General features: G+C 35.5%; 1 protein-coding gene across 2 annotated transcripts in view; it reads left to right on the plus strand.

Annotated features, from left to right (window-relative positions):
* KLHL1 (kelch like family member 1) overlaps positions 1-27,368 on the plus strand; it is a 217,770-nt gene that overhangs the window by 52,414 nt on the left and 137,988 nt on the right. The window contains exons 2-3 of one of the 2 annotated variants that reach the window (XM_065643285.1): positions 10,385-10,567; positions 20,862-20,998. In XM_065643285.1, coding sequence (XP_065499357.1) covers positions 10,385-10,567; positions 20,862-20,998 — 320 coding nt within the window. The remainder of the gene's footprint in view (positions 1-10,384; positions 10,568-20,861; positions 20,999-27,368) is intronic. The other variant, XM_065643294.1, reaches the window with a different exon arrangement.

Raw genomic sequence — 27,368 nt, forward strand, 5'->3', positions numbered from 1 at the left:
TGTCTCTTAATAAAAAGAGAGATCTACATCCTTGTATATATTTGTGCACACACTCTGAATGAGTAACTGTCAGCTAATTTACTTGGTTTCTCCAAATAGATATGGCCATTTGTCATGACAAGATAGTTAACACATGACACTAGCATCCCTCTCAGGCATAATGCAAGCCATCCATTCAGAAAATACAGCACTGGTGGAAGGAAGGAAGTAAAAACAGCTTTAAAGGCATTGGCTGGGGCTGGGGTGGAAAAGCCTTTCTCCTGTCAGATAACATGGAGTGTGCTCTGCACCTCTTCTCTCTCCTCCCTTTTTTTTTCCTTTTTTTTTTTTTCCCCCTCCTCCTTTTCTCTCTTAGCCATCCCACTGGTAAATCCAACACTGCTCTTTCATATTCTGAAGTCGCATTATTCCTAGAACAGTTATGGGAATAAAGTAGAAGAGGGCTGCTATGTTAGTGACACTGGCGTCAGTTTTATGAAGTTTATGAAGTAGCAATTGTTGGAGAATTACACACCACTGACAGCAGCAACTAACGGATTTACAGGCAGAGCCACCTGACAGATATGGGAGCTCCCCCTCCATAGTATATGTGAGGAGTCTTTTTTCTGTTGTTTGCTTCAGCAATTTCTGAATGTACAGTCTTCAGTGCCTGTATTTGTAAAATTATCATTTTGTGTGGAAGTCTGTGCATGAATGATGAAATGATAAAACGACAAGTTATTTTACGTACATCACTTCTGAATTAAAATGCTAGCTGATGTCAGCTCCTTGTTATTCTTGTCTGAATCCATCCTCTTTAATTGCTCTGCCTCAGTTAAATTGAGTTCAGAGTTATACTGTTTTATGTTTGTCATGTACCTGTATAGTATAGGAAAGGAAACGATTTAATATTTATTATTTTAATGATAACAATCAGAAAAGTAAATCAATTTAATAAAGTTGCATTTATCATAATATTTGAATGATTTGAAATTAAAAAACTGTCAGTGAATGTCGTTTTGTATGGTCAATATATATTGTTAAGGCCTTATTATCAAAGGCAGTGAATGTCTTTTAATTTCTAGCTTTTCACCTTGGTAGCCTTTTGTGCTCTTTCTATTCACTTACTTGACTTAAAGTCACACTTAGTGAAAGTCTTAATCTTATCTATGACTAAGTAAATCTGACTAATAAAAAATAGAATCAGTGAACAAAGATTATGTTTTAAGAATTATTCTGAAATGCTCAGCAGGATTTTGTATTTATTAAATGAACCAAAGTTAGCCCATCCACATTGATTTTAATGCTGCTGTTTTTTCTTTGTGAAAGTTTTTACCATTCATTGAAATACCAATTCCTAAAAAACAACACCAAAAAAACCCCAAAAACCAAACAAATAAAAAAAACCTTTCGATTTTAACTAGCATCATCAGGAGTTTATTTTTTTTAATGAGAAGCACATCTGGTACCAGGCATATGACCTGAGTCTCTTTATACCTGGAATCCAGGGTAGTCCTCCCAGCTGCTCACAATTTTTCCCCCTCTACAAAGGGTACTAAGACAGATGTATGTAACAATATCTATGCACACTTAGTGCATTTTTTATAGCCAAGTTATAAAGTGCCGACACGTTTGGCATTTGCCACCTGGTAAGTGGTAGCATTGAGGAATAAAGGAATTATTGTAAGATGTAGGAGAACTATTTTGGTATATTATGTTTGGCTACTTAAGTAGTTCAAAAAGTCTCAGTACGAATTGTCACCTGGAATAAGGCATTATAACAACTGGACATCAAGGAAACTGTGAAAGTCTATGTATTGTAAGAGTGCAGAGTCTGTTTTTTTGCTAGAACTGCTCAGCTGGTAGTGCACAGTGATACACAATACAACATCATAAATTTCTTGAGCTATTAAGAAAATAAAAGGAATCACACCTCTCTCATTCCCACTATGGCATCAGCTTTTTTGTTTTCTTCCTGCACCTGTCTGCTTGTTGCTGCATCTCAGCCAGAGGAATGAGTAGTTATCATAAGCACTTCACACCTGCAAGAAGATGGGAAAATACATCTCCAATCTGTCTTGTTTAACTGCTCAGGCTGGTAACATCAGCCTCCTTTCCAACAGTGTTTACCCTTTGTCTCAGTCTCCCCAGCTAATAACTCCCACTGTAAATGCCACAGCACACACAAAGTTCCTTCTCATCCAACTTAAACCTCATTGGTGGCTTTGTCTGCTATGAACAGCTGCCTCATGAACCTTTGTTATTTGCCTACATTCATTAATGGATAGGATCAAAGAAAGTGGATAATCTATCCTAAAGGAATTAATGTAGATTATTATTAGGAAAAAATATTAAAATAAACTACAGAAAATTTCATGTATGTCATGAACAACGCAGAAAGGATATAATTTTGATGTTACATTTTAGAAATGGGAGGACTTCAACTTTTGCAGGGAAGTAGAGCTTAGGTTAAAACTGCAGTTTTGAATTTCTGAGTCATAATAATATTTTTCATTCAACTTCCAGTTGGTAGAAACGTGGAATCATGTATGCCAGAAAATATTTAACCAAAGTATTAAAAAAGTTTTGTGATGACAATCTGTCTTCATAATGGAGTATTTCCCTATTGCATTACCAATTGCATAATTAAAATATGAATGTACTGTAAATGTATTACAGCTGCTTGATGTTTATGACGAATGCAAGACACTTTCCTCTTTTTTGTGTTTATCTGCAATAAGAGGCTTGGAAGATTGTAAATGAACAATAATAAAATAAATAAGAAAATAAAAATAAATTTATTTTTTTATTAATATTAGGGAGCAAGCAGTCTCAGAAATATGAGGGGTTTAATTTGTGCAGTGGCACAAATTTAGTGTTTTACTATTTCTACTTGGAGTAAAAATCTTCATTAACTGAAAATGCACAGTGAATAAGGACAATTATTTTGGTTGGGTTAAGAAGGAAGGGTAAAAGAATGGCTACCTGAAAAAGTAGTAAGTTTAATCCTGGTCTGAGGCTAGGCTGATTCCTTGCAGTAGGAATTTTGTCTGCTTCTCCAACAATAAAGGAAAGAGAGGAGGGGAAAGAAAGCAGAGCAGCTGGGTCATATTTTAGTTAACGAGGCTCTCTGGAGTCTTGAGCTACAAATAGAGAAGAACTACTGACAGTAACTTAAGAGAAGGTGATTATGCTTCTGGGTTGTTCTCCAAAGGCATATGTATTTAAAAATCGAGATCTCCTGTGACATTATTCCTGGTTTCTGTTTTCAAGAAGAATGGCTCGCCTCTTTTCAGGAGGCCGATTCATCGTGTATATTTATATGCACCTAATATCTGCTTGCAGGGCTTTATAAGCTCCTGTATCCTCCAAAATACAGAAAATAAATTCAGAGAGCAAGATCCAATATGACAAAAAGCTCTGTTAGCAATGTGAATGTGGAAAATATACCAGTAAGTTTCCAAGTCATTACAATATGTCTGTATGTATCTAGGAGAATTATAAGTTCATCTAAGTTAATCATCGGTTTTCCAAGAACAGCTGGAACAAACTGCTCCCCACATGTGGGGATGCAAAGCTGAAAATTCCTTGGATGCAAAATTAGCTGTGAGTCGTAGAGAGCAGTCCAGCAGATAGTGAGCATTTTTTCTCTGTTGTTGCATAGAAAGATTGTTAAGAGGCAGAATAGGTCAAAGATATGGAGAAAAAAAAAAAAAAAAGTGTAATTTGTCAAGGAAGTAAGAAGGCTGTAAACTCATGGCAGTCGTTTGTAGTGGTACATTTAGTACTATAGCTGCCAGGCGCCTCATGTGACTGGGATGATGAACCTTAAAAAGTCAGATCTACTTCAAAAATTTGCTCTGGCTTTGAGGAAATGATGGGAACTTGAAATAGGTTTTATATAAGGACTATCTGTATGTTTAAATCAGTTTTGGAAAGGATAATGAGACTGATTTTAGGTATGAAAGAATTTTCCACTGTGTTACACTGCAATAAATTGTTGTATTTTGACATGATAAAAACCAGGAGGACATCTTAGTTATGTTTCAAAGACATCTTAAAAAGCAATATATAGATTTGGAAAAGAAATGCATACACTTTTAATCATTATTATTTTTTTTATCCTATGCAAATGAACAAAATAGATTTTAAAAATTTTTTAAAAAGGAAAAGATAGTATCTTGCTTTGATTGTTGGAGGTTGTACAAAACATAGAGACCGTGAGACAAATCAGCTGTTAGGAAAAAAAAAAAAAGTTTTATTCTCTGTTATCTATTATTTTTTAGTCACTAATGGAGATTTTGGATTTGATAGGGAAAATAGAAACAGTATAAAATGTTTTACTGTTGTATGGTGCAGGATGTGTGGTCTCTTTCTGCCTTTTGCCATTGCAAAGGCTCTCAGGGCACCAGACCTTTCTTTACTCTTACCCTGTCCCAGCCAGGCCTCTTGCAATGGACTAAGGAATCAGACTTTCCAGTCTGCACTTAACTGAGTGATTTGACATTTTTTAACGTATATCATCTGATAAATTTTCATTGTTATGGCACCACTGTTTCCTTTCAGTTGTTTTATTACTATGTTGTCTCTTTTTGTAGTTTTTTTCTGAATGGCATATTATTTGAAGCAGAATCATTAACCTTCCAACTGACGTTATCTGTATACATGGACATTACTGAAAGTGTTTGAATATCAACATCACTTACAAATACTTATAATTAATACTTACAACAAATATAAAATTATAATTACAATTGTTAAAATAAATATGCAGTTCTTATTTGCAGACGGTGAGGATTTGAAGAAATAACTTTTAAATTAACAACTATCAGTTACTAAAATCTGAAAGAACATGAACTAGTCATCTCATACAAATAAAATCACGTGTTTCAAGAGCTATTAAAAAGAGATCTGACATTCTTAAATTTTAAAAAAAAGTTAACTATGCAAATAAATTAACATATACAAAACTAAGTTAAGTCAGTTCTGCAAACCTATTATTAAATAAAAGTATGGTTTGTTGGGAATTTTGTGTAACTTCAGGAAAACCAGTTGCTAACAGGTTTTTTGATGTGGAGGGGTATATAAAATGGATATTTTGTCAGTAATGGCACCATTTCTATCTGAACTACCTTTCATTTTACCTGTTAGAATAGCTATTCAGGAAAGTAAACATACCCAGTAGTAGCACAGATCTGGCATTTTTCAATGGGCAACTTCTATGTCAGGATACTTTTATGTATTACATCTTCACAAGAATGGAATACATAAAGTTTCTCATAAGTGGATATAACTGAAACAAAGCTTTCCTTAAGAGATAAATATTTTGGTATGCCTTTTAAGACAGTATAGGTATAATGTAAGACAATGATATCAAAATTAAACTTTCTAACTTTGTCAAACAAGAGCATTACAATGTTGCATTTTTCTGTCTATGAGGGAAAAACCCCCACCATCCCAACCCACTCCCCATCTTTTTCTTGATTAAAAAAAAAAAAAAAATAATTAAATTTTCTACAAATAATATTATATGTAGTTTACATTATTTCCGTATTTTTTTCCCAAAGTTTAATAACAGTCTGTTAATATTTGTGGCTGCTCAATCTCAATCTTTATCTAGAAATTCCATTTTTTGACTCTCAGTCAGGGCTGTGTTGGACTGCTGAGCCCATTTAGTTGTTCATCCGTGTAAGAGCACCTAAATTGCTGGAAGCTGTAAGTATTGGAGAGAGAAGCTGAAAGTAAAATTGACAGAAGGTAGGGCACAATATCGATAGGCAGGTACTGGAAGTACTAGTGAGAGAGAAACAAAACGTTAAGTAATTTTTAAGACTGTACATAAATGACTGTGGAGAAAGAAGAGATGAAATAGAAAAAGCCTGAAGTCATTGTCTAAAAGACTGTAAAGGATGAAAGGTGGGAAAGTGAGAAGAAAGGATCAGTTGAACAGAATACTTAAAACACAAACTCCCTGTCAGTTTAAGTGGTTCCAAGGGCATAGGACATAGGATGAACTCATGTCATTAATAAATGTAGTAAATTCTGGAAAAAGACTGAAGGGAAGATAAAGCATTTGTCAATAATTTAACTGAATACAGTAAGTAGTTTCTTGCAGAATCATGAGATCTTTCACTAATCGTCCATAATTGAATTATTTTTCTTTAACCTTTTATTTCTAAAAAAAAAAAGGCAAAAATAATAAATTTTAAAAGGATTTAATAAATAAACCACAAGTATTTAAGGAGCCTACAGAATCCTTACATATGTTAGTTTCTCAACACTGACATTAGAAAGGTCTATGCTTGTAGCTTACGTTAGATAATTAACTAGTGAAGGGCAATAGATAAGAACAATTCCAACTGAGAGTATTTTGAACTTAATCAAACCAAAAGTCTTGCCTTGTATATTTTATTAGTAACCTGAAAAAATCACAGTCTGAACAAACTCTTCATTCTCTCACCCTACTTCTACTTTTTTCTATCAGCTAATAAACAAGAAAAATATTTCTTCTCTATAGAAGCAGTTTAGTGTAGCACTTTGGTTCCTTCTTTTTGTCCTTCTTCTGTTTCTGAAGAGCTGTTTGATTTGTCTGAGGTCACGTGATAACCTGGTAGATAATACTTTCTCTATTGAGGCTGGTAATAAGATGCTGTTGTGGTTTAATCTGGCAGGCTGCTAAACATCACATACCGCCATTTGCTTGCTCCCCCTCCCCAGCGGGATGGGGGAAAGAATCAGAAAAAAAGAAAAAGCTAAACCTTGTGGGTTAAGATAAAGGCTCAAAGGCTGAATTTTTTCATCAGTACTTTTGGGCTCTTCTTAAAACATGTCTTTATTTATGACAATATGGTGTTCTTAACACTGAAAATTAGCCTCTACAAAGTTGCTGAGGTGGATTTTTTTTTTTCTTTTCTTAATGTGACATGCACTCTGGTTTGCTATTTCATAAAGGAACATTTGAGATTATTGGTTTTTTGGGATGTTGATAGTTTTTGTGAGCCTCATCCTGTAGTATTACTCTTCAGTAAAGTTGTTGTAATCTTGTGAAAGGCGGGGGGACTGGACTAGATGATCTTTCGAGGTCCATTCCAATCTCTAACATTCTGTGATTCTGTGGTTCCTTTGAAATTCTTACAATAAGTTGTGGGTTTGCATTTGCCAACTAAGAAAGATTATGGAAAAAGCCCTTCTGGAGTCTGTTGTATTCACTGATTACAGGTTTTCAAGGTACACAAGTGCTAAAAAGGGTTTTGAAAGACTCAGGGAATCTTCAGGTGAAGTTGTGCTGGAGTTCCTGCAGCATGCGCTCAACAAGCATCTCACAGCATGTGTGGTTCAAGTTGCCAGCACCTAAAAAAACCCTCGATATATGCAAGCGGAAAGTGTTATTTTCCATTTTGCTAATAGGTCTTAAGTACCCATATGTGCCTTTCATGAACTGGTAGAAAATAGCTGGTATTTGCTGGCTGAAGCTCTGTTAGCTAATTCCTATTTTAACAAGCTGCTGACTGAATTTAAAGTGTTGATTATGCAGACAGAGCATTTGTGATGAAAACGAGGTAGCTCCTGAATAGTATGAGTAGAAGACATTTTAACTGGGCTTTCTTAGAAAATAAATACAAGATTAACTTATTGTGTTCTACTAAGCTTGTTACTTTCCCGTTTACATGACAATAATTTAAAATGTGCTGGGCCTTCAGGGCTTGCATTTGAATAGTCATTTAATGACTTGCTAAGTGACAGATATACCGATGAGTTTAAGGGTGGAAAGGGTTTTTTATAAATGGCAAGCAGGAAAGAGGGCAAAATTTCTGGCGAACACTGCCTAGTCATTCAAGAACAAAATAGACTAAGCTCATTTCAGCCCAATCTTTATAGGACTAGTATAAATTCTGTCAGGGTACTTGTCTTTCTCTGACCTGAAAAGTGCAGCCTGTTTTGAATAGCCAAGAAGAGGCATAATTAGTACCTTATCTGTTCAAATGTAGACTGACTTAGACCTAAGTTCTCAATTAACAAACAATATGAACCCATTCAGACTTGCTGTTGTTGTCACTTCTGAATTCCCCAGGGGAAGGGAAGAAATGTGTCTGTTTAACCTTAGCAACCTCGTTTATTAAGCGCTGATTTATTTCTTGTAAATTATGTGTCATTCTACTTCTTCAGCAATAAACGCAGTCTGTGTAGGGCTACAATCAAAGGCAGGGGGACGGGGGCAGGGGGGAAATGAAAGAAAAAAGCTGAAATATCTACCCACTACCCATACTAATGAGCTTAGATCCATCTTTATAATTTTATGTGAAAGCATTTGTTGATCATCCAAAGATATGAAAATAAACTTGGATTTCTGATCAACATGGTTGGTAGTCCGGGTTGGATAGGAACACACAAGTGGATTGTGTCACACAGAATTAACATGTTTGTTTTATCCTTTCGGAGGAGTTTGCAAGAGGCAGCTAGCATAAACTACTTACTGTATAACAAGATTGAATATAACAGAATTAAGGAAATGTTCCTTTCTGAATCACCAATTCATAACTGTTTCTGTTGAGGAATTATGGTTAATAAAATTCTGCCAGTTCTATTTCCTATAGACAGGCTCACACGTATTGTAACCTTACCAGCATACAAATGGCAATATTGATTAATTTAAACCAGCTGATGGTTTCTTGGGATCCAATTTAATGCTGCACAAGTGAAGTTACTGTGAGTAATAATTTTAAAAGGTGACTTGTTCTAGTAAGTTAGTACCTGTATATAGCATAGTATAGATGGTGGAGTGAGATACAAGGTAACTGAGTTGGTTCTCTGTAAAATTATCTGCAGGCCACCTTCAATTATTCAGGCTTCTAGCTACTTTAAAGGCATGCTGTGAAGCCTGGCAATTACTGTGATAGAAAGATGGACTAGCCTCTCCTGTTCCCTCTGGACCTTTGTACAATGACTGTAGGAGAGTATGTGGAACACTTTTGGACAAAAACTAATTCGAAAGTAAATCACTAGGATATGTCAAAAGGAAATACTATTTTTCTGAACTATATTTTACTTTACCAAGAGCCAACAAAAAATACTAAAGCTGTTTGGTTTATTTTTTGTTTGTTTGGTTGGTTTTTTTAAGGTAATGGCATTTCATTTCAATAGCTGATTTTTTAATATTATCTTTATGAACTCCCCCCCCGCCAGTACAAGGAGTGCAGATTGTGTTATCTTACAGATCTATTAATATTATTCTTAGAATATAGTACCTACTGAATTTAAACCTTATATAATGAAACCGTTGTATTATTACTGTGAATTAACAAAACGTGCTCTTTAATATTTATCTTTCAATAGAATATGTATAAAAAAGATTGGTTTGAATGAATCGATAATGTCATCTGAGATGCTGGACTAAAATATGTTCCCTGATGCTCTGCTATTGATTATATAAGCCATTTTTTATGTACCTAGTTGAAGTAAAAACATAATCAGCTTCCTCTATGAAATCCTTCATTTTCAGCAGTACAAGATAAATAAAATCTTATAGCTTTCATTTGAAACAGTCTCATGACAGTTTTGTAAAAGAAAAGGGTATTGTCTTTGTCGTGAATTATTTTGAAACAATAGCATTAGTTTCCTCAAGGGCTAGTACTTGCTGACACATTTTCTTATTTTCTGTAAAAGTCTGAATGAGAAATACTGAACAGAGTAAATCTGAACTAAGAATATAGAGACAAATATATTGAAAAAATATATTTGTATTTTTCGCCTGTTTCTTTTTTTTCTTTCCTCTTTTTTTTTTTTTTAATTTTAGACATTATTATCTTTGTAGGCTAAATACACTTTGTATTAATGAGCCTTTTGGTTAAAAAGCATGCAATTTATCATAGTGGAATATTCCCAATCATTACAAATTTAGTCAATTAGAGCTTTATTTTTCTTTCCCAAATGGTGGAAAATAGATGTGAATTTGAAGAAGTTGTTGTTATTATTATTATTATTATTATTATTATTATTTTGTTTAATTCTGTAAAATAATTTTACTCTAAAATGCTAAAAATTTAAAAAGCTCAATCATAGTTTAATAATGAAAACATAGCTATGCTATTAACCTTAACATGAATACACTAATTTCTGTTAGTTGTTCATATTTATATTTTAATAACATTATCAAAGAAGACAGAAATTGATTACTTCCATGTCTGTGCCAAAAAAAAAAAACATTAAAAAAACCCCATTTCATTGCTACAAGGCTTACAACTCTAGTTATCCCTACTAATGCAGTAAGATTTTTCCATCTCGTACATGTAGTTATGGGAACTGGGAAGGATGCATTGATTACTTATGGCAGTTTCTAGCAGCCTGCGATGAAGTCTAGACAACTGGCCACATCTTATCAACGTGGAGTTTCTCTTGTGGTTTACAGACTGTCAGGAGCCAGCCACCCATTGCCACCGCACTGCGACATGGATTCATGTAGCTCTGAGGAGTTCTACCAGGCTGTTCACCACGCGGAACAAACCTTCAGAAAGATGGAGAGCTACCTGAAGCAACAGCAGCTCTGTGATGTTATCCTGATCGCTGGGAATCGCAAGATACCTGCGCATAGGTAGGATATAGACATAAGATATTGAAACTATGAAAGTAAATGTTTTGGGTATGCTTATTTCCTAGAACAATGCTCTTCTGTGGGCCCGTCTGCCTGCTTCTCTCTTGCTTTAAACATCACAAATGTGAGTAGCTGCCAAAGATGATATTTGAAGGCTGGGCCTTTGAATGTGTTTTTTCTTTTTTGTACAGGTTCCAAAAGTTCAAGTAGCACTCAACTAGCTGACATTTTATTGTGGGTGTACCAAACATTTCTCTCTGCTGTGACTCTGTTCATATGTAAGGAGAATGGAAACTTCTGAAATGTGATGCTGTACAGCTACACTACACACAGCATCTTTTCTTTTCATGGTATTCTGATTGATCTGTCATACAGAGTCTCTCAGACACTTATAGTGGTATGATACCGAACACTATAACATTGTCGGGTGTTAAAGCGGCCAGTATAAATGAAGCTAATCTTGATTTTGGATTGAATTAGAGCTTAAAATAGTTATTCTTCATTGAGATTTTGGTCTTAATTATAGCCTTTGATTTAGTGCATGCAAATAAAAGATTCAGTCCTAAAGTTTAGATTAAAATACAGAGAATACTTTTGAGTTTCCAGGTTAGCAAGCCTTTTTGCATTTGAACTCCATACAAGGCTGCAAACTAAGGGTGCCCTATTACCTGCTGGTGCCCTGGTTTCTCTGCTGAGGTACTAAATCCAGAACAGGGCTATGGCTCCCCAACGAGAAAACCGAAACACAGCCAATGTATTTCTGAATTACTAAATTAACTCTCTGGTGTAGAGGAATACTATAAGGTCATCTTGGCAGCTTGGACATTACAAAGTGTTTCTGCCATAAGTGAAGATGGACATGGAGACTATTTTTTTTTCTGTTTTAGAGAAAAGTTGTATATTCTCTATTTCAATTCAAATTCCAGTAATAATAGTGAATGTGTAATATGCAAGACTGCAAATCCAAAGCCATTGTTTGAATACTAATAAGTTAAACCAGGCAGAAACTTTCATTACAATATTGAAATTGCTCCCATAATTATAACAAATGAGAAAATAACTCCACTTAAGAAGCAGTAACAATTAGATTGATCTAGGTAGTTCGCAGCACATGTGAAGCAGAGTCCTTTTGGTTTCAGATTAGTAGCTGTAATAACCATAGAAATCTTTCTCTTATTTCAGTGTTTTTCATTCTTAAGACTTTGTTTCTACTCTCCTGTCTTCTAGGAGCTTCTGGTTTTGGTGTTGCTCCCTTGCCTTGATGTACTTGGGTTCTCAGATGCCAGCAAAGTCCCCAGCAATTTCTACCCACTGACTTGGCAACTGACACAACTTCTGTGTTCCAGGGTTTTTGCCACTGTTAAATGTATTATGCATCTGGCACTTTATGCACGCCTGGTAGTTGCGTAGATCTCCCAAATTAGAAGGGAGATCATAAAACATAATCACTGAGCTTTAGCTCCCCACTTGGAGGCACCATGCCAAACTCTCAATCTTATTATAGCTGCTTTTCACTGTTCGGGTGACTCAAACAGCTTTGAAATTATAATGTGCTTAAGACCTTTGTTGTCTTCTAAACATTGTGTTTGTGTAATCTAATCTTCCACTAAGTAGGTTGCAGGTGTAATCTTTCAAAAGAAAGAATAGCAAAAGGAAGTACAAACCAACCAAGTATTGTAATGATGAACAAGCAACCAAAAAGGATACTGAGAAAACAGGAAGACCTCTGCAGCAGGCGTTTCCAAGGTGTAAAGCAGCTGACATTTTAATTAGTTTGAAAAATTAAGTAAGCCTCAGGGTTTTTTTTCGTTATATTGCTGTAACATGTATAGATAACAATCAAATGTAAAAATGTAAAATACCTTAAAGAGAGAAAAATGCTAAAATAGTAATTTCCCTTCAGTTAAGCTGTTGCACTAGTAGCAGACCAATCTAATTTTAAAATGTTATGAACATGGAGTTTGTAGTTTCTCCACTTACTCTGGAGATTCATGCTATGTATATTTTTCTCATTTTCTGTACCTCTCATGTAGAATATAACCTTTTTAAGACAAGAAACATTGTAACTTCACAATGCCTGGAACAGAAGGAACTCAGGCATTGCTGTTACAAAACAAACAATTGAATAAACCCAACCCACTATAATTAACTCTTCTTTCTTCTATCCAGTTTACAATCAGCCACATGTAGTTGTATCTAGAAATCTAACTAATCTGCAGGAAGTAAATGACGTGTGAAGCACAAAACCATGGAAGTAAATTTTATTGAGAACAATAGTGACATGATCAAAGCAAGGTAGAAGAAAATTCTTAATCAAGCAATAAAATGAAATTAAATATATTTCTTTGCCACAAATAATTTGGTTGTTTTGAGTGAAGACAACTCACTTGAGTTGCACTGTTTTTAAGTACAATACCTGAAATACCATATTCTACAGCTGCTGAATAAACATCAAAAATGCTGCAAAGAAAATGGCCGAAGTCAATGCAAATAATAGTTTTGCGCTGGAGAGTTCATTAAAACTTCTAGCCAGGATTGTGTAAATATACGCAGCTCTAAATTCAGACTAAGGTTTAAACCATAAGTTGGATTTTGACTAGGAATGTGCATGAATCAATATAGGAAGTCAGTGTTGGAGTTAAAAAAAAAGTTATATAAGCAGAGAGTTTATCTATCCCTATTCAAGAAACACAAAAAAGCTCCTATATAGCAGAGACTGAACAATAAACCAGAAAATTCAATACAAACAGAAAATGCAAAAATATAGGATAAGAGTTACATGTTCAACTTGCGATTCTGACTTTCATTGCATTTGGTGAGAACCCAAGATTGTGAATGAGAAGAAACTAAGAAATCTACTTTTGTTGTTGTTATTTTAATATTGTCAAGTATAGCTGAGTTTATAATGAGAAATCTGAGTTCTTTATTTGCTGTTTTCATTTAATATCAAAGAAACATAGGCATTATTGTTCATTGTGATATTCAAGATAAAGGTAAGGGAGGATTCTCACTGTGGTAGAAAAGGTAGCACAAAATGAATAGAAAATTACCAGTTATGTATAAAACAAATACATTCTTTAGTTTCCCCATGTCCAGCTGAGAAGGGGGAGTGATAAAGCAGCTTGATGGGCACCTGACGTACAGCATCTTGATAAATGCTGGAAGACCACACATCCAGATAAATTTAATAAAAATCTTTCAGCAAACTATAATATATGTTCCCTTTTTTAGGCAACAGAGGCCATCTTTTTTCAATGTATTTTGTACTATAGAAAAGTGCAGTTTAAGAAAAAAACAGTATCAATAAAATGAAAAAAATGAACACAAAGTTAAGCTAAAAGCAGAGATGAAAGGATAAAGAACCAGGAAGAGAAGGAAAGACAGTGTAAAGGCAGGGGTGAAAGAAGCAGAGTGCACAATATGTGGTTCTAAGACTCAGCTTATTTTCTTGAATTAGTCAGTAACAGATGCTCATGTATAAACAGTACAACTGCCCTGTGTTCACTCCCGGATATCTGTAATTAGGGTTTGAGGAACTTCCCGAGTCAAACATTGCATCTAAACTGTGGTATTTAACACAACCTACTGTCCATGAGTTTAAAAACAAATTATTCAAGTAGTATGGTTAGGACAGAACAACAACAACAAAAAATCCTGCTGTCAGTAGGAAAGTAGTGAGGCAATTTAGATAAGCTTTTAATATTAACCTGGATGGACAACTTTTTTTTTTTTTTTTCCTTTTAAGAAGAAGGAGTAATAGGTACAGAATATTTCCTGATACTGAGAATGGGATTAATATTTTAAAGGCAAGTTCTGTGATTGCCACAAGGAACTCTTCTGGTTTTATTTGTACCTCTTGAGTATATACCAGTTAAATATTTTGCACATGCAGAAATGAGCCTTGAGTTTTGAAGATAATTTCTGATAATTTGAAGTTGGTTATCCAGATGAGTTTTGGTTTTGATGTGGCCATGTGTCTAATCTTGTAATCAGTGGAGATCTATGGCTTAAGTTACATAGACACCTGTGTCTGATTGTGGTGTGTTGACCTTGGTTGGTCACCAGGTGCCCACGAAGCTGCTCTGTCATTCCCTCTCCTCAGCAGGACAAGGGGAGAAAATCAGATGGAAACATTCATGGGTCAGGATAAAGGTAGGGGGATCACTCACCAATTACCATCAGGGGCAAACCAAACTTGACTTGAGGGAATATAATGTAATACCAGTTAAAAACAGAGTAGGATAGTTAGAAATAAAAAACAACACTAAAAACATATTCCCCCCACCCCTCTCTTCTTACCAGGCTCAGCTTTACTCCTGACTCTTCTACCTCCTCCCTGCAAGAAGCACAGGGGGACAGGAGATTGAGGTTGTGTTCAGTTCGTCACATGTTGTCTCTGCTGCTCCTTCCTCTTCACACTCTTGCCCTGCTCCAGTGTGGGATATCTCCCACAGGAGACAGTCCTTCGCTAAATTCTGGAGCATGGATCTTTCCCACAGGCTGCAGTGCTTCACAAACTGTTCCAGCGTGGGTCCTTTCCATGTGGTGCAGTTCTTCAGGAACAGACTGGAGAATGGATCCCCTGTGGGCCACAAGCCCTGCCAGAAAACCTGGTCCAGCATGGGTTCCTCTGCATTGTCCGCAGCTCCTGTCAGGAGCCTGCTCCACTATTGGCTCTTCACAGGCTACAACTTCCTTCAGGCACATCAACCTTCTGCAGTGTGGGGTCCTCCACAGGTTGCAGGGTGGAGATCTGCTCCAGATAGGACACAAGGAAATGGAATGAAGCTGCGTCAGGGGAAGTTCGGACTGGACATAAGGAAAGAATTCTTCGCCAGGAGGGTGGTCTGTCGCTGAAACAGGCTCCCCAGTGAAGTGGTCACAGCAGTAAGCTTGTCAGAGTTCAAGGAGTGTCTGGATGACGCTTTTAGTTATATGATTTAGTTTTAGGTAGTCCTATGAGGAGCAGGAAGTTTGACTCAGTGCTCCTTATGGGTCCCTGTGAACTCGAGATATTCTATGATTCTATTAAACCAGAGTACTAATGCTATTACTTTATGGAGTGGACATAGGTGCAGTAACTGAAATGAACCTTGAAGGGTGAAAGAAAGAAGCGTGAGATGTCTTAGGAGGAAAGTAAAAAGCAGTGTTCAGCTGCCTAGTTTCTCCTGAGATGCCTTGGAGTACCATGCCTGGCTTTCTGTATGTGGTCCAGAAGAGTCCAAAGTTTTCAGTGGTCTGCATCAGGCCTATGCTGATGAATCAGATACTCCAAAATCTCTGAAACTGGCCCTTGATATCTATGTTTAGGGGATTGGTTCCCCTTTCAAATTGAATGGTTAAAAAAAAATAAATAAAACAAGCAAACAAATAAAATCAGAATGACAAAGGAGGTTGTACAAGAATAGCTTGGGTCAGTTGGGTCAGCAAGAACTGACAGCCCACTATCAAAAAAGGGCTTGAAGGTCACACACAAGGGTTTGACCAAACTGAGCTCTATGGAGGAATGCATTGTGAAGATAAATTGATATTGATGCTCTGTTATTTGTTTTTGTACAAAGGAGTTCTAGAATAAAAGACAAGAATGACAAATAGACCTTGTAAAAAGTCTTGATATTTAAGCTGTCACTTACTCTAATGACTTTAAATATCTACCTCTATACTTTCACCAAACCTGTGTTTCTGACATTTCTCCTGATAGTTCAAAGGAGCTAAAACTGAAATTTCCTCCTCTTGAAAGCTTTTTTCCTCCTTTTTCTTGTGGAGTTACAGTGAATGAACAAAATCATTAAGCCCACAAATAGAGGATCGCAGTTGATTGTGTTCTTTCTACATTCAAATGTGTATGCTATGTCTGAATATGTTTTTTCTTCTGGAGAAAAGTACTGAGCTCTCTTTTGTATTTATATTATGATGGATCTTCGTTAACTCTTATCTCTATCACTGCCACATTTTGCCTCTTCCGCCCATTCCCAAATATTGAGAAGCTGCTTGGATTAATATTTTTTTTAATCTTTCTACTGATTCAAAACAGCATAGCGTTCAAAATACTGGCCAGCACCTAAGCACCACACAACTGCTTGCTCACTTCCCGTGGTGAGGGAAGAGAATCGGAAGAGTAAAAGTATGAAAACTCATGGACTGAGATAAAGACAGTTTAATAGGCAAAGCAAAAGCTGCATGCACAAGCAAAGTAAAACAAGGAATTGATTCACTACTTCCCGTCATCAGGCAGGTGTTCAGGCATCTCCACAAAAGCATGGCTCCATCACATGTAATGGCTACTTGGGAAGACAAATGTCATCGATCTGAACATCGCCCCTTTTAGACTTCTCCCTCCAGCTTTATATACTGAGCATGACATCATATGGTATGGGGTATGCCTTTGGTCAGTTGGGGTCAGCTGTCCTGACTGTGTGTCCTCTCAGTGTATAATCAACATTCTTCTCATACTAAATCCAAAACACAGCTCTCTACCAGCTACTAGGAAGAAAATTAACTCTATCCCAGCTGAAACCAGGACACAGTCATACATATGCCTTCATAAATATGAACATTTAAAAAAGCTGCAATTTTAAGTTTCAAATTCTGAAAGAAATAAAAAATCATTTTCAGTGAAAGGTGTAATGATTCACATAAAACGTGGTTTTGAGAAGTCAGTTGAATGCATGTTATTATTGAGACTTAGTTGCTTTTGTGTGCTGTTCAGATGATTGATATGTAATCTGAGCTTTTTGTCACTACTAATTGGGCCTATTATTCACTTGGAGTCTATAGATACATAGTTTCATCAACTAATGTCATTCTACAAAGTTAGAACGGGCAGTTCATCAGCTTTTCTTTCTAACTGCTCAATGTTCAATACTCTCATGGCTTGCAATGGGATAGCATATATTAGAAACGCCATGTTTTCTTTCTTGCCCTGAGATAGCACCTGTGTCCTTCGCCTGTTTACTCTGAAAAAGTAGATTATTTCTGCTTTGAAGGAACAAGTAATGACAATGTAGAAAATTGATGTAGCTGACAGTTTGTTGGCAAACATGTCTGAGACTAGAGGAAAACTCAGATTCAAGAAGGGAAGGAGTTGTTCATGAGCAAACCAGAGACAATGGGCAGAATAGACAATGATTGATTGTACATACTCTTCACAGGCAATAGAAATGAGTAAGAGATGCTTTATTAGTTCCCAATATTATTTTACCAAAAGTAGTTTTTGAATTCCACATCTTGAAACATAGAGAGCATAAACACTTCATCATCCACTGGTGAATTTTGTCTCAGCATCTTCCAAAACAGAGGTGGTACCTCCCTATTATTGTATATAACATTCCTCCCCTGAATATGTTGTTTTTCCCTAGAGATTGAGTACAATTTTGGTTTTGAGAGAGGATAAGCAAAATGGGAATCCTGGAGAGACTGCATAAAGCAACACGGACACTCTTTTAACCTTATTTTTACTGTGTTGTCGCTTTGGAAATTCCTGAAAATGTCTCTGATCCTCAAATTAGTTAATGGAATGAAAACTGGCTATACTACAGGAGAAGGAGAGAAAACAGTCTGTGAACAATGTCTGTTGGTACAAAGTAAAAGAAAATCTTGCAATATATAAGTGGTCAATGGGATATTTTTGTTCTCTTCTTAGAGACAAGATACACAACGTGATTGAAGGATCTTGTTAGAATTTTATGGACAGGAATAATTTATATCTCATGTCTTTCTTTGCGTACTTACAAATTCAGAAAACAGAGCAGTAATAAATAGCAGTAATAAAACCAAATTAACATGTCGGTTTCCTGACTGCAAAGGAAGAAAGGTAGATGGCAAAGAATTCTAGATTTTAAATGCTGACTAGATGACAGGTGGAGGTAGAAGGTACATGCAGTGGCAAATTCTTCAACAGAGAATGGATAGTACACATTTCATGCTGTTCTTAAGTGAAATAGGGTCTAAAGAACATAGTTAACAGATAAGAAAATCAAAATGAAAATGTTGCAAAACAAATAAATTACCATTGTTAAAACATAGAATGGATGTTTTGACAAGCAAAATTCCTCAAGGTATGAATAGCTTTTACAGCAAACACTATGTACTTACTTTTGCACAGTCTGTTAGGGAGTATGGAGCAATAAGATTTAGGTTTGTGCTGTATTACTGAATCTGAGTTGAAAATGACACCGTTTTGTACTTCATGTGTATTAAAGCCAATTGTAATAGTGTGTGAGGGAAAGACTGAGTGAAAAAAAAGGAAAGACATGACATATCTGGTTCTGAATTATGGTCAACACGGAAGTCAGTGATCCCAATTAACTACAAATTAGAATTCTGAGATAGGAAATGCCAATTTAAAGTTGGCAGGGAATATTTGTTCTCAAAAAGATACAGGCATCTGGACAATTTTTGTAAGGATCTTTGGTACTGAGCAGGAAATAGTCTGTGTACTAGATTAAATTTACTGTTAGCTATATTTTTGCAAAGCTCTTATAGCTTTTTCTGTATTGGGTAACCTGGTGAGGGAGAGTACCACAGTCATCATAAATCTGAAGCAATAGGTGATGCAAAATGCTCTCAAATAGACATCTTTATCAGAGACCTAGATTACATCTCTGCTAGCTGTGAGGGATTGTATCTCATAGAAAATAATAATTTTGTTATGGTTTTGTTTGGTAGTTGGTTTTTTGTTTGTTTTGGTTTTGTTTTTACTGTGGTATTTTTTTTTTAAATTCAAATCAAGCATTTAATAACAGTGAATCAAGTCACTTTTAAATAAGTGGTCAAAACAAGTATTTGAGGAAGTGTTATGAGATTTTTAGTTTTCTGGAATTCTACAGTTATCTTGGTTGACTAAAGACATGCTTGTGATACTCAGTTGAGGTAATAAATAAACCACACATAAAAGTAAATGTTCCTCAGTGGCAAAATAAATAAATAAATAATGATTTGGATGTCTTTGAAGGTAGCAATGAAGTATATTTCTACATTAATCTTTTTGTAGACATCTCCTGTTTTTATTAATTACATGAACATAAATGTTAACTGTTTGTGAATTAAGATTTTTACTTCTAAAGTTTGTTTTTGCTAGAGTTTAACACAACATGAGAAGTGACAAAGCTACTACACCTAATTAGTCATTGTCCATAATTCGTGCCAGAGTAAAGTTCATATATCTGTTCTCAAGCTGCCCTACTTGCAGGTAAAATATGATAGCTTAAAGCACTGCGAAATTATGAAGCCAATTCAAACTGTCATATTTCACTTTGCTATTGGGATGAGCTAAGAGAGCGAAAGCAATCAATTACCACAATCTGATAAGCAGTAACTTGTTTATTGTTTGGGTTTGGTTTGTTTTGTTGGTGGGTTTTTGTTGTTGTTGTTTTTGTTTGTTTGTTTGTTTGTTTTTCTTGTATAAAATAGTTAACTGTATAGAAATGGCTAAATATTTTATCTTTGTTTCCAAGCTCTCCAGTTGTGATTCTTGTGTCTTTTCTCAATGTGTTTATATATTATCTTTTCAAATGAAGCCAGAAATGTGACCGTCTTTTATGGAAGCATGTGGTACACTATTTATAGCTGTACCACATTTCTAGCTCAAGATCATCTGTGAATATTCTCTCCTAACAAAATCATAATATTACTCTAGGTGGTATTTAGGAGAATGCTTTAGCTTAAGGTCCCAGTAATGGCAGTCATACCTGGTACTTGCTGTGGTTTTAATTTATCTAAATCAGATCCCTACAGAAGTCATTCACATTTTGTAAGAATTTTGAAATTATTTTCTTTTGGAAATGTTTCTTAACAAAAACATTGCATTAGACAATGACTTTCTTTTTTCTAGTGAATAGCATGTTAAGCTACTAACACTTTTATAGAAGCTTGAAGGATTGTGTAAAGCTACCTGCTGTTAGTAAAGTTTATAAAAAATAGGCCTTTAAGAGAAATGAAGAGTACCTCTAGAATATGAAATGTGTTTCACTAATAACTTGTCTTTGATACCAAGAGGTTATCTGGTTAATAATTGGGACATCTGCATGACTGGAAAATTAGCAGAAAGACTGAGCACTAATTTCTATGTCTGTTCTACAGTCATATGCAAATGTGCCGCTTGGTTCACATCACGGAAAGCAAAACCAAATTAGAATTAAATGTCATGATGTATTTTGCTACCTGCTTGCATTGATAATATGTTGCTTCTGTTAATTTATAATTACTATGAAAAGATTTTATTTTTTTAATGTATATACAAAATTTATAACACATAAATCAATGTAAATGACACCAGTTTCTATCTTTTTTGCAGACTTGTCCTCAGTTCTGTCTCTGACTACTTTGCTGCCATGTTTACAAGTGATGTTTGTGAAGCCAAGCAAGAAGAGATCAAAATGGAAGGCATAGACCCCAATGCACTGTGGGATCTTGTTCAGTTTGCATACACAGGTATTGTACTGCACACGTTATACTTTGTATAGAGAAATATGTTGGTAGTTTTGTTTGCTGACTGCCAATGAATTATATTTATTTTCTAAATGTTTTTATTTTTAGTCTCAATCAATCAAAACAGTTATTTACCATTTCTAGGGCTGAATTCAGATTGTTATCTTTTGTTTCCAAACTGTTAAATATTTCAGACTTGGTAGGTACAAGAAGACAGTCCAGGAAATGATATATATTTCTTGGTTTTCAAATACTTAGACTTCCCCATATGCATGTGATTCAGATTACATGAGGTCATTGAAGGAACAGCTGTATTTTTTGAAGAATAGCCCTATGTTACTGTCTTAGTGAAATTTCAGTTTAAATAATTACATTAATATTTTAAAATTTTAAATAATAAAACATTTGAGCTGGACTTTTTCACTTTCATTTCCTGTTATAGGCTCTTACTCTGTTGTGTAAATTTATGAATGACTCATAATGCAGAGTTAATAACTCAGAACTTCCTTCTGAATAGTTATTATATTTTAATGCGTAATAGATTTGGCTTTTATGCATCTTAAACAAGCTCTTATGCACGATATATCTGAAGTGCATTAATATGAAATAATACTAAAGTTACAAAATAAATTAACTAAAAGAAATGCCAATAATAAGATTTGCACTCTGAATTCTTCTCCCTTTGCCTATGAATCACAAAAGTATTAAATATATGCTGTTTTATATTCTGTTTCCTAAAAGACATCCTCATATGTTTAAATTAACAATATTTTATCATAATGTTTCTAGTGAATATTTGAATTTAGCTTCAATTTAAATGGATACACATATATTAATTTAACCATAAGTTGCTGTTTGCTTTGATATATTTAATCAGGATATTTGCTGTTTATTTTATGCCATAATAACTCTACTGTCTTAACAGGAAACAGAAACTGCAAATAAACATAATTAAAGTTAAAAATACTTTTTTGAGCATCATGTTTGATAAATTCAGGTTCATATTACATTGCTTCTTTCTCTATTCCTTTTCTCCACATCGGATGTCTTATGAAACTCCTAAATTTCCTCGCTACAGTTATGATAGTAAATTAAACAGTTCTAGGGAACATTTTCAGGCATTGGAATTATCTGTATTGATCCTGGCAGTTTTAGCCAAGTATAACTAGTAATCCCTAAGAAACCTTGGATATAGGCTGGATATGCAGGCTTGTCATGAATGTGGCCATCCTTGTGCAGAGGGCCAGAGCATTCAACACTTCTATGGACAATTCAGTGATCACTCACAGGTGACCAGAGAATTCTTAGAACATGGTCCCAAGCTTGTTCAGTTTATTGAAATTAAAGAGTCTTTACTCCTTGGTTAATAATTCTGTTTTCCCATGTTCTTTGCCAGATCAAAACCTGTCCCTTTAAACCTTATTTTTTTTTTCCTTTCCCTTTCTTTTCAACCATCTCTCATGATTTATCTACATAATTTCTTATCTCTTTTCTTGCCCTCTGATTCCTTATTTACCACCAGTCTAGTTCATGCCCCCTTTTGCTTTGAGTCAGTTCACTTTCTTCAGTAGAACACTGAAAAGTAAAGGAAACAGGCACTATTCTCATACCCAACCATGTAGCAACCAGCAGAAATTCCTGTTCAGCCTTTTATTCTGTAAACTGGAGCATAGATAGTCTAGACAGAATATCTGGAGAATCTGTCTACCAAATTCCATTTACTGACCTCATAATATGTGAAAAGTTTTCAGCAGCTCATGTCTGTGGCTTGTTTAGTGCTTTTGTACTTTTACCCAAGGAACAGCGAAACATTCTGACAATGGACAGTTATTCACTCTTCTTCCATTTTCTTTCTCCTGTCACTACCTTCTGGCTCAAGGAGATTAAAATAAATAAATAAATTCACATATAGTTGCTGCTGTTAGAGATAAATTTTCCCTGGAGACAAATGAACATTTCAGGAAAATACAGTTGAACATGGGCTTGTTTGCAAAAACTTAGAAGTTAAGAGTATTATACTGCAAATATTTTTAGATGTGATTTTAAAAAGGAAACAATTTCCACTTTATATTAACTCTAATTCAGTCAGGTTTAGAATTTTTGGAATCTAGTGAAATTGTTTATTTTTTACTATGAATCATACATTTTAAGTAATAGTTCAAAAATGTAAAATATGCATAATTATGAAAAGTATTGCTATATATAAACGTATCCTGTACCAATACCAGACCCTTCCGTTGCAGCAGTAAGATCAAATACTGTTGCAAAACACCAAAATTTAAGTTGAGACATGGGGAAGTTTTGTACATGAGAGACCTGAAGAAAAATAGGTATATTTATCTGAAAGGAGAGTTGTTAAAATCTGCCATATCCATTGGTGCAAAAAAAAAGGGAATAATATTAGTTTGGTAACTAGTTACACATTGCTTTGTGTATCTTCAGTCTTTCCTTTTCGCTCCTGTTAATTAAAACCGTTCTTACCTGTCCTTCCAGAAATATCCATATGCTTCCAAAAGGGCGTGATTTTCTGGACAGAATTTCGGAAGTCTCTCTTCAGTGCCAGATATTCTGTCTAGACTCTCTATGCTTCAGGTTACAGATTAAAAGGAAATGCTTTTGGACTTTTTTCTTTTTATTTGTTCGTTTGTTTGTTTTGTTTTGTTAAAGAAAGTCACAGTAATTAATTATATTATGGAAGACTTTATACGATGGTAAATTGTCCTCTCTGTATCTCCTACATAAGTAGAAGACAGAGTCATGACACACTGTGAAGCTGGACTGTGTTCACCCATGTATAAGCAAATACAGTTCTAAATAATTGGAAAGGTAGAATTACAAGGTGACCAGTAAAGCATCAGTTCTTGTACAGGTGTCCATCCAAGAGTAGTAACAGGAAGACAGACAATTAGACTACCAGAAATACTGATTTAAAGATAGTAAAATGTGCTAAAGTTTTGTGAAGAGGCAGCATGACTAATTATAAAATTGATGTGATAGATGTACCCATAAAACACAATTTGATTAAAGCTGAAAAAAATGAGATGTGTAAAAATATGTAGTATAAACTCTATGTTAGATGAACTTTGGGATTCTTTTGGAAGTGGTTTTTGTTTTGTATTATAACTGAATGACTTAAATTTGTGAATCAATTAATAAGATAGTGGCTGCATATTGTTTTATCTGAAGTAAGTTTTGTAATTACATAAGCTAAATTAGAATGTAATTACAAGTTGCATTATTCAAATGATATATATATGATGTAGATTTATAAGTAATATGCAGCATCAAAATCATGTGCTTCTTGTAGTTTGCATAGATTCACATGGGTAAACCACAAAGGTTTTCCCACTGTTTTTATGTGAAGGGTATATTTGACCGGTAAAAAAGATACAATTTCAATACAAGGTAGAGTTTTAGTCTCTCCACATGTTGCTGCATTTGGCTGGGTTATTTGAATAAACAAAGGATGATTGATCTGTGAGATAACAGAACTATAACTTTAGAGGAAACAAAGCTGCTTCTTTTGCATGTCAGTTAAATGTTTCATGTGAGCCAGCTCAGAAACTCTGAAGCCAACACTTTTATGCAGTGGCTAAAGTATGTTTCATTTTTCAAGCAGCAAGACTACCGATGGCATGAAATCTAGGATTTAGATCCTAGTGCCCTGGGATACATGGATATGTATTCTTTGAACTTTTAGAATTCAAGATAAACGGTAATACAGAGGAGTATTTCTTTACCTCACTTTCTTAGGTAGTGCTTATTTCTTGATCTTAAAACTTGAGTTTTCATTATTTTCAGTTATGCTTAAATGTTTTAGGTAGGACTGGAACTAGATATTGAGCTTCTGGCATTTTACTGCAATTGGTGACTCTGGGAGCCTTCCTTTGAAGTTAAAACAGAGCTGTGAAGCTACTGTAGATTTCCTCAGACTGCATCTGTCTATCTAATTAGTATGCATTCCCAACAGTGATCAGAAGAACAGGCTCGTGCTTTCATACCATTAATGAAACTGAAAAAGCAAAAATCAGTTAACTAATAGAAAACAAAATGTCCTTGATTTATTTATGCACATCTGAAAAAAAAACAGTATGGATCCTACATGGAAGAGGTTCAAGCCCCACTGCATAGATTTTAATTAGATTTTCTTTGGTGGTTTCTTTAATTAAAGGACTGTCAAGTGTCTTCTCTGTCAGTATTATATCTAATAACACACAGGGCAGACAGCAGGGATGTAGCAAGAAAGAAACTGCCTTTGAGCACGAGGACCTTTGGGTTCCTTCAGAACAGAAGCTTTATTAATTAAATATCCCAGGGAGGTTTGATTTTTTTACTTTGGTTTGGGGATTTTTGTTGTGGTTTCTTTGTGTGTGTGTGTTTTGTTTTCTTTTATTGCTGAGACTCAGTTGTCTATACAAATAAACAGTGAGAATGATACTTAATGGTTTTTGCCTGTGCCAATTTATGCTGTTCATATAGTCCATGGGTTGTCGTAGCCGCAGGGCTGTTCTTCAACATGCAGTTTGAATGTAACTAACACAATTAATAGGATGACAATTTAGTCAAACTGAGGTAATTTCATTACAGTTAGCTTCAGTGATAGAGGGAAGTCCCAGACAAGCTTAACTTAATAGATATAATGCAAGGCTGTATATATATTATTAAAGGCATCTTCTCAAACAGTCCTTGGCTTTTAGGTGATGGTAGCTTGTTTACAGTATGTCAGGCTACTCCTTTCTAGGAGATACTCATCACATTGAGAACTGGAGTGACCCCTGATACTGTGTGTATTGTGAAGGTCTTTCCCTGTACCTCTGTGACATGTTGAGTAAATCCAAGAGTTGTTTGTTCTGTGGTATCATATTAGAGACCTCAAGGGAACATGGACCACCTCTGTCTAACACTTTTTGCAGGAGACTGTTACCTGCTGCTGTCCCACTATATTTGTTCTGCCATGTACTTGATGACTGACTTTGCACTTTCACATTTCAATTCATTTCAGATGAGAGATCAGTTGTTCCAGGAAACCCAGAATGGGTGATAAAAGGACACTTCCAAGATCGTAACATACCTTTGCTCTGATTAACTTTCTTACTAGTGTTGGAGGCGTTATTTATTTATCAACAAAGCTTTAGCACAACATCAAGGATTATTCCTGGATTGAATTATCAGCTATACTGTCCACATGTGCAATACTAGTTCCTCACTGTAACCATAGAATTAGACTGTCATCCTCCCCCACCTGTGGATATCAGCTTGCTTGGAGTCTAATGCCTTCCTACACTGAATGGCTTTCTGATACTGAAACAAACGATGGGCTTTCATGTAATTCAGGTCTGTGGGAAAGATCTTCGTAGATCCATTTAGCTTAAAGAACTGCAGAGACTGACTGCCTTTTGTTGGTGGTGGTGGTTTGTTTTGTTTTGTTTTGTTTTGAGCAATCCCTGCTCTGAGAATCTTGTGTCCAGCTGGAGCAGGTGTTTTCCAGTCCTGTCACTGATACACTAAGTCCTTGCTCATTTCTGGAGTTATGCAGTAGAATGAACTCTTACTGTTCCTCCTTTTACCCGGGATACTTAATTAAGGGACAAAATTATGGGACAAAATTAGGGATTGCAATTATGTATTAGGGACTAGCTGTTTTCTCAGTCTTTTGATGCCGTGTATGAGAATTACTTGGAAAAGAGCTCTGAACTGGATACCCATAAATTTTGAGTATTTAGAATGATCGAGACTGTTATGGTGACATAGCTAATGACTGTTTCCTTGTACTGTGGTGAAACCTGCTGCTCTTAAGAAGTCAGTAGGAATAAATTCAGGCAGACTCAGGGAAGCAGTGAGTCTAGAGAGGGAGAACAGTTAGGCTGAGTGCACCGCAAGGTGCATTTTTAAATGCCTCCGTCTCCAAAGAGGGAATAAACCAAGTGCTGAATGTTAATATAGGACGCGCCTGAAAAGTGAGAGGGTTTGAGTGAAGTGCTATGCCCCTGTGTTGTCGTGTGGTGCATGCCATGCTCTTACCTAAACAGCACCAGTGAAGTGATCAGACCGGCTGATACAACATGGGCTACCTCTTTAATGTGCATTTCTGGAGTTCCTGCAGTGGAGACAGGCCCACATGCACTCTTCTGAGCTCAGCTGCCTTGCTGTGTATCCACAGTTCCAAAAGAAAGAAAAAAATTCAGGAAAATCACAATGCAGTTCGTGAAAGAGGTCCTCTCCTTTCACACATTTCTCTGCTCCTGTCACTCCATTTTAAAATGTACCTTCTTTCCCTTTCTGTTCTGTGCCCATCACAGAACGACTGTGCGGAAATGTATCCACAGAACAGGATGCAACTGTAGTATTCACTTCTCCCAGCAGTGGAATCCAG

The sequence above is a fragment of the Caloenas nicobarica genome, chromosome 1 (genome assembly GCF_036013445.1).
Source record: "Caloenas nicobarica isolate bCalNic1 chromosome 1, bCalNic1.hap1, whole genome shotgun sequence".
In the NCBI taxonomy this organism is placed as follows: Eukaryota; Metazoa; Chordata; class Aves; order Columbiformes; family Columbidae; genus Caloenas; species Caloenas nicobarica.